Genomic DNA, 9,233 nt, shown 5'->3' on the forward strand with positions numbered 1-9,233 from the left:
TCTTGAGTATATTTTGTGTGTGTGTGTGTGTGTGTGTGTTTATACCATCGTAGTTTTTATACTTACGCTCCTTGGCTGACATCGTGGGTTGTGTTGTTGTAGTTTGTAAGAATTATTCTATTGTCAATTTGAATAAAATTTAATTTATAAATATTTTATTTTATTTGTTATCACAACCCATTACTTAAAATCATATTTCTCACATATTTAATAAAATGTAAATGTTTGACAAAAGTCCTGCCTTAATAAAGACCTTAAGAATAAAGGTATTATTCTCTTCAATGATAGTTACCTACAAGAGCTATGTAGACGACATTCTTGCCATCCGTATGACCAAAGATATGAAGTATTTCTTGTAGTTTTTTTCTTCCTACAGCAAAAGTTGTTTCTTTTTAGACAACCTGTGTATCACAAACCAACCCAACTCCCACTGTTCATACCAGCTAACTCATTACAAATATCGTAAATAACAGTTCACAAATGCATATATAGAGATATTTTTTGAAGGGGGAAAATGGTCTTCACAATTTGAAATCGATCGAACACACAGTATAAACGCGCGCCATCTATCATAGGATAAATGTACTATGTCAGAAACCTTCGCGGGAGTGTTTTAAAAAACTTCTCAAAGTTTCATGACAATTGGATAAACGGTGTGGTAATGCATGAAGGACGAACAGACAACCAGACATACATTCATTTTTATATATATAGATAAACCAAATGTAGAGTTAAAATTTATTTAGTGTTTGTTTTGAAGTAACATTAAAGAGACGATGTGGCTCGATACGGTTATCCATGCTTTTCGTTCTTTATTCAATTCGCGCCTCTATAAATGAAGTAATTTTTAAATATACTGTATACTAGACACAAATTAAGAATATTCTTTAGACATTTGTAATTTACATTTATACAACATCATCAATAAATATTGTATACACATAAAAACGTGATAATTTTTAATATCGAGAATAAACGTTTTATGTACTAACGACAGAATATGCTTATTAAATTATATTATTTGGACTTGGTTGTCAAATAATTTCCTATTATTATAAGACCAAGAATATGAAAAACAAAGCTCAAAGCACACCTGTGCTAGAGCCCTATTTATAGAAGGCTCTACTTGTGACCTAGATCATCCAAGGTCTATTAAATAAGACCTTGAGATCAGCGGTCGCCAACCGATGGTACGCAAGAAAATTTTAGAGGTCCGTGGATAAATTTGGACATCGATCAACTCAAAATTACGTGAAGTATTACGAAAGAAATGCAAAATGCTCGGTTGCTTTATCTCACTCATTAGTTTTAGATTCGAATATAAAAAACTCCAAACACGCTATGACTGTTATCAGGGCCGGCCCATTCATATAGACCAGTGTTTCTCAACGGGGGCAATATCGCCCCCACGTGTGCGTTTTCCACGTTGAGGGGGAGATTAGTAACAATTTATATTTTGGGGAGAGAAAAACAATTTTCTAGGCGATATAGTAAAACATTATATTAAGAATAATTAGTTATTTTATTCGTTATATCGTACAATAATTAAACAAATAACATTATACTAGTCACTAGTCTATTCGGTGCAGTGCGAATTTGGTGTTAGCCTCGACCCTCGACATCGGAATTTTGTAGTGAAGGGGGAGACGATTAGTTAGAGGTTGAGAAACACTGATATAGACGAACTAAGCGATGGCCTAGGGCGCATTGTTGCGAATTTTTTTAAATGGGGCGAGGTCAATGTCATTTGCCTAGGGTGCTGAGTTTGCTCGGGCCGGCACTGACTGTTATCAATTAATAATGTGAGTGAGAGCGTCGTCCTTCGTGGAAAACATTCAAGAATCCATAAACTTATTACGAAGCAGCAACAAACTTCACATTTATTTGAAATGAAACAAGATTCTGTATTAATAAAATAAAATAAAACTGAACGTTTGTGATTATTATTCTATAGATGAACAATTATGATAGTGGTCCGTAAGGTCAGAAAGATTGGACACTGCTGACTGTTACTGGAACCGGCTTAGAATAAAAAACATACAATTTTTTTTTATTGCCAATGGATTTCTCTGACTAGCCGACGTAATAAATAAATGGATTTTGATAAATTTCAGAAAACAAAGTACATTCTAAGTAAAAATTTTAAACATGCAACAATCTTAGTGATACATTTATGATAAAATATAAGAAACATCGATTCTTGGCGCAAAATATCGCAATTGGAAAAAAATCCTTATTAAATGCAATAATTAATCAAGAAACTACTGTTTTAAAACTTATTTATTAAAATAATAAACTGAACATATTAACATAATTTCAAACATTATAAAAATGGAAATGATTATAAATTTTTATTACAACTAATACTTCTGGTTTATTCTACTTCTTACATTCATTATCTGACAAGATAATCGAAAATGTTCTCTTCTACTGGTAAAACTAACACGAAACACCTTAAAATTATTACATGACAGTTTAAGTAATTTCTAATATCGGATTTGTTTACGTAATTAAAATACAAATTATATAAGAAATTTTATTCTAATTTTATAAAAATTTATAAATTTTAAGTTTTTTGAACATTTTTTTCTTATATATTACTTCGAAAACCTGTATGCTAACCCACTCTGTCACATTACATCAATCAAATATCAAATTTTTATCACATAAGATTATCAGTTGTATTAAGGTACAATATCTTACAATTGTAGTTTAATTATATTTAAAAGAACAATGTATCGTGATTTATAAGGTCACCATAGAATTATTATTACATAATACGATCCCGACATTCGTATCAAAAAATAAAATAAATAGAGGAAAGAGCAAAAATATCTTCTGAGAACCAAATCTGTAAAAAAAATATCGTTTTGTACAACATTCCTACTTTGATACAAAATTATACGAAATTATTTCAAACTGCACCACATACCTTTTCTGCTAGCACACATGCTTTAAGAAAAGATTGCAAATCCATTGAAAAAGAGATGATAACTGTAAGAAAGAAACTATTTTGTACATTTTACAAAATTTATGCATATAAAACCTTGCTATAGAATTATATCAAATTGTGCACCTACCTTTGTGCTAGCAGCGATGTTTTACGAGGCACTCCGCGTGCAATCCTTTCCCGCAGCGTGTGCAAACTGTTCTGGAAGTACGTTTCCTTTCAGGAGTGCTACACACGATGCAGCGGTATCGACTTTCATCTGGTAGTTTGCGGAGTCCTATTGGTCCTCGGAGATCTAGGACAGGGGGGGACACACTTTTCCTCCGCTCTTCCCTCCATTCACTCGCCAAGCTCTCAATTACCGCCACAAGATATGAATGTCGAGACATAATGTTTCCTGGTCCTCTAAAATTTTCTTTGTAAAGAATGTAACTGTTCAACACCATCCTGCCTATGACGTTGAAAGCTACCTTCTTCCAATATTTGATTGACTTCCTTTCATCCAAATATGCATATAACATCATATCCGATGTATCAACCCCACCCATGAATTTATTATATGATAAAACTATTTCTGGCTTTATCTTAGCCACCCCGCCCCTAACAATTTGGTCCTCGCGAGCCCTTGCATGGCTGGATAAAAGAAGAACACCATCTTTTTTTGATTTCGTTTTACGAAATCCACAGGCTAATATCGGACCAGACCTGAAATACAAGGTCTGGCCGACCGAAAAATTTTTTTTGAACTGTGGCGGTAAGTGCTTCCGATTCCGACGCACCGTCCCCGTGACATAAGTTTCCAGGGAATACAGGTGGCGAATAAGGGGTACCGACACGAAATAGTTATCGACGAAAACATGGTAGCCCTTCCGGTTGTAATTCCCAAGATCCAATAACCGCCTAACGACAGTATACCCTAAACCAAATTTCGAGATGCTGTCCTTCTCCTCCTGGGACTCGGCCCCTCGAGAAGTGAAAAATCCCAGGCAGTAGTGCGAAACGGAGTCACACAGCATCCAAAACTTGATTCCCCAACGATGATGTTTTTTATTGGGCATATGCTGAAGCAGGCGGGTTCGGTTCTTGGTACCTACTAATGTTTCGTCGACGCATATTTCTTGGTGGGGCGTGTAGTGTTGTCGGAACACCTTATTCGCATGGTCCACCAAAGGTTGGTATTTGGCACACGGATCATAACCTAATTCCCCAGTGCCAGGCAACTTACTTTTATCTACGAGATGGAAGAATCGAAGCAAGTGACAAAAGCGGTGCTTAGAAAACATTTTCCTAAACCACGGAGTGGCCTGGGAGTCAGAAGTGGACCAGTATGACGCGATGCTAGATTTTTTGATAAGTCCCATATTCAAGACACAGGCCAAAAACCCCTTCATTTCTTTAACAGTTATACGGTTCCAATTCTTTAGATATTCGGGCACTTTCCCCCCCATGCCATTTATGACTTGCTTAGCATACCTGTTCGATTCCGCCACCATAAGAGAAAGCAGAGACATAGTGAAAAAAAGGTTAAAATACTCTATAGGGTGAGAATCAGAAGTAGGCATGCGCTTGGGGCCAGATTGTTCTAGGAAAGGGAAAGGATCAGGGATAGATTGTTCTGGTGGCAGAACTTCAAGGTACTCCTCATCGGAATCAGAAGCACTTTGAGAAACCTGACGAGAGCTGGTTCCGGCGCTCGTTTCGTCTTCGTCACTTTCATTTTCAGAATCTGATATGTCCGCTATATAACTTTGATCAGAGTCAGATTCACTAACGATATCTGTCAACTGATCTAAGCAGTCGGATTCCTCCAGTTTAAGCGATTTGCAATTATTGGCCATTGATGAAAAAATTAAAAGACAATGGAAAATCCTAATTTGGAATAAAAGGTAAATGTTAGAATCGAGCATACAAATAAAAATAAAAAAATTAAGAAAAATAAATTGCAGATACTAATCGAATAGCGAACGCAGAGCCACTAACAAAGAAAATAGATAGACTTACCTTGGATAAAACCAAAATTACTATCCTGGCAAAAGCGCAGAAGTGATTTCTAAAGTCGCGACTAACGGTTTTATACACGCTAAAAGCCACCTGGTGGAGTATAAGTAGAACAAGCGCAAGCAAGGTCTAATAACCTTGAGAGCTAGAGCGCAAGAAATAGAGTAACAAAGGAAACAATAAACAACTGCTAAATATCAAGAACGGCCTTTGCATTAAAAAATTATAATATTGAAAATTAAGTGTTTTAATAATATTTTTGTAAAATTGTATAAAGATTATATACATATGCATTTTTAAAATAAATAAATAAATAAATATACATATATATTGTTATGGATGGAAGTCAATGCAAGAAAATGTTCCGGAACTCCTTGTAATTACATTTTATGTAACAGACGAAATATTCTGTTTTCTATATATAATAAGGTGACCAGAATTTAACATTGCTAAAGCGGGACAAAATTCAGGGGGAGGAGGAGGGTTGTCTTGTTTAAAAAAATTGTTCTAGAGCAACAAAATTTTATCATAAAAAAACGCATAAATTGTATTGTATTTTTTTAAAACATATGTAAAATTTACAAATATAATAAATATAGCCTACATACTATTATAAATTTTTAAAAACTCTGTTCTTTTACATATTTCTCATTTGAGTGAATTTTTTTTAAATAAATTGCTGTCGTCGTTTAAAATGTCATAAAATTTTTCACAAGAATTTGTTAAATTATAACACTAAAAATAAATATTTTCAGTTAAAAACAAGTAAAAATATACTCTCTCTACTTCCGACTTCGAGCAATTCTACAGGTCAAACCCGGCAAATAAGTGACAAGGAAATAAATTAAACTTTTATCATTACCATTGACTTTATTATATTATTGACACATTCCAAATGTACTTCGCCTGTTTTTCATTAGGCCTCTTCGGTGGATACTAATTATCTACTTCTATTATCTACTTCTATTATCTAGAATTAATAATTCTAGAATTATCTAAAATTAATAATTCTGATTATTGAATTTAAATTTTACACATAATATTGCTTTTATGATCTCAACACTTAACCTTTTCCTTATCAATGTATATTTTTTTTAATAATGATACTTCATTAAAAAGATCATTTTCGGATATATTGTTATCTGGAAAATGTTGACTAATGTGATGGAATGATTTTTGCACATCTTCCCAATTAAGTTCTTGTTTTAACATGACCCAATGAAAATGTTCAATATCATTGTAATGTCCCAGCAAAGAATACCCGTTGTTCACACACACACACAGCCCTCAGGATCACATTCCTCTCTCTTGTTCTAAAGGATTTAGTCACCACTACCCAAGTAGGAAGGGTCGGGAAGGAAATTTCTACAAGGGACAAACAATAGACGAAAGAAAGGAAAAAATACAAAAATTAGAACAATATATATATCTAATATGGCGTACGAAACGATCTTTACCGAATCTTAAACATAAGACGCAAGTACAACCAGTATGATGAAGTGAAGATAAGGGACAATAAGAAGATTGTTTTAATTTACAGTAGAGTTTTACACGATGGGATAGTCCACAAATTGTAAGTGGGAGAGTTAACAGGGGTAGGGAAATGTAGAAGCGTGAAAGAGGAAGTGAAAGTGAGACGTATGAGCACCCTGCTGGGTACCGTTTGGAAACGATACACAGAGTTAACGAAAACCTGCCGTACTTTAATACATTATTTAAATTAACCACTACCGCTACCCCCTTCTCGGCTTCTCTTGGCCAAGTATAAATACCAAGTTTCATGTAGCTTTTGACCAATATTATTATTCATCACACAGTCTTTGTTTTTAAGTATCTCAAGATGTTCAAACCAACTCGTTTTTTTGACAATTTTTACAGTTTCCTTTATGATTTGGCAACTTCCGTTGTTACAATGAATAGCAACAGCTGAGTTACAATTATTATCTTCAGATTTCTATCAGTTTCACCTATATAAGATTTGAGAATAGTGCAGTTGCAACTGAGTTTGTAAATTACGTTTTTTTGGTCCAATATATCATTATTATTATTATGTGGGTTTATCTTGTAATTCAAACAAGGAAATTCATGGTGCTAAGGTTATACCGTAATTGTGTGATATAGATTTGATTCTTTCAAATAAATTTTGTTCGTATGGAATTTTAAAATATTTTTGAGTGGTTGTATTGTTTTTATGTTCGTGTTTATTAGTATCTTAATAATAAAATTTTGTAGAAATGTTAAAATTTTGTAGAAAAGTTAAAATTTATAAATTATACTAAGGGGGTACCCTTAATATAATTTATAAATTTTAACTTTTAATGACCAAAACATTTAGTTTGTTTTAGTCTTTTTTGATTTCATATTTGGATTATTTTGAAGAAACCGAGATTGTATTTATATTTTTGTAACGAATTGCAATTTTATTCATAAATATTAAAAGAAATTACTTTTTCTACTCGATTTCGATTCGTTCTGTTACTGTTTATAAATTCATAAATAACTCTAGCTGTATGTTAATTTTATTTTTCAGGTTAAAAAAAATGCTACGGAATCTGCTGTCAAGAAAATTAAAAGAAAAAATATGATGAAAAGTACAGTTAAAAAAAAGTGTAATAACGAAATTCAATTAAACTAAACTGAAGTAAAGTAAATAAATAAAGTGAACTAAACTTAAAAAGTAAGAAATAAAAGAATAATAAAATGAAATCAGTTTGTATTTAAGCGGGAAAAGTGTTGGATAAATTGCAGTCGTTCGTTGGGAAAAGTGTTGGATAAATTGCAGCCGCTTTTGAGATTTTGCCCAGTCTTGATTGAGGGAACTGAGTCTGAAACATGACGTCGGCGAGTCACTTGACACGACTAAAAAACATATTGAAACATTACATAAAAGTTGAAAATTTCCGATGGGATGAGAGAAAGGAGTTGAGCCGGGCCAATCCTGAGCAGGGTCAGTAACTCGCATTCGGGTTTGTCTCAGACTAATATAAGTTTAATTATACGTAATTTAATAAAATTTAAAAATAAATATTTATTTTTAAAGAAAATAATTATAAAACAGTAAACACCAAATATGTTTGTACAAATGTTTTTGTCTTGATAAGAAATGAAATGCTTAAAATCTATTTTCGTTAATTACGCTTAAAGAGTAGGATCCGGGTGTGATACGTCCCGCTATGCAAACCCCCGCCGGGAAAACCGAACCACTCCAGCGGAAGACAAAATTGCTTTGTCTCTGGCCTACGCGACATTAGTGTACGTAGAGTTGACATATTTTCNGTTAAAAATTATTTTTTTATTTTGTACAAACAAAATAAATATATTGAAAAATATAAAAACAATAAAAAATTATACTTCAGAAGTTAATTTAGTATCAAAAACATAAAATATTTGAGTAGCCGAAGACATAGCCAAAGATTACAGCGCCACAGCACTGGCGAAAATTTAAATTTGTCGACTGGAATTCCTTCGGATAACCGACCTTCGGATAAACGACGCTCTACTGTACCTAAATAAGGGAGGCGAAATTTTTCCTCCGCTCCGGGCGATTGATACCCACTCTATGCCACTGAATATAAGTTTATTTTTACGTAAATTTAATATTTATTTTTAAAGAAAATAATTATAAAACAGTAAACACCAAATATGTTTGTACAAATGTTTTTGTCTTGATAAGAAATGAAATGCTTAAAATCTATTTTCGTTAATTACGCTTAAAGAGTAGGATCCGGGTGTGATACGTCCCGCTATGCAAACCCCCGCCGGGAAAACCGAACCACTCCAGCGGAAGACAAAATTGCTTTGTCTCTGGCCTACGCGACATTAGTGTACGTAGAGTTGACATATTTTCGGGAGATCCCCAAAATATATCAAAAGTTGCTAAATTCCTTTTTCTGTACTGTCCCAATTAAAGGTTTAAATTATGTATTAGTTTATTGGTTTGGTTTCCGTTCTTTGAGATTTGGTCCAAAAAAGCGGCTGCCCCAAATCACCGGTGGCCCAATTAAACAGAATCGACTGTATTTTAGTACAAAAATAAAATCAAAAAGTCCACACCTTGAAAACAAAGTCAGCATTCTTCCAAAAGTTCCCGTTATTAGAGCTAGGCAGTTGAGGAAATAGATAACGATAACTTGGTGTCATCTAGTAAGGATGAGGGACGTAAATCTGGTTCCTTTTTTTAGAACTCGGGATAACTTTTCCTAAGTTCAACCAAAATTCACCAAACTCTCGAAAAATATCAAGCAACTGTATGGCTTTATATTCCAAAAAACAGCACCCAAAATGT

General features: G+C 33.4%; 1 protein-coding gene across 1 annotated transcript; it reads right to left on the bottom strand.

Annotated features, from left to right (window-relative positions):
- Positions 1–3,355: 3,355 nt before the first annotated feature.
- Positions 3,356–5,098, bottom strand: LOC111622922 (piggyBac transposable element-derived protein 4-like). The gene is made up of 3 exons (XM_023365379.1): positions 4,952–5,098; positions 3,421–4,819; positions 3,356–3,382 (listed from the first exon to the last, which is right to left on the bottom strand). Exons 2-3 carry the CDS (start codon positions 4,786–4,788, stop codon positions 3,356–3,358), a joined length of 1,395 nt encoding a protein of 464 aa, XP_023221147.1. The 5' UTR covers positions 4,789–4,819; positions 4,952–5,098.
- Positions 5,099–9,233: the final 4,135 nt, after the last annotated feature.

The sequence above is a fragment of the Centruroides sculpturatus genome, unplaced genomic scaffold, assembly GCF_000671375.1.
Source record: "Centruroides sculpturatus isolate CEXI.00-Female unplaced genomic scaffold, Cexi_2.0 scaffold282, whole genome shotgun sequence".
Classification (NCBI taxonomy): domain Eukaryota; kingdom Metazoa; phylum Arthropoda; class Arachnida; order Scorpiones; family Buthidae; genus Centruroides; species Centruroides sculpturatus.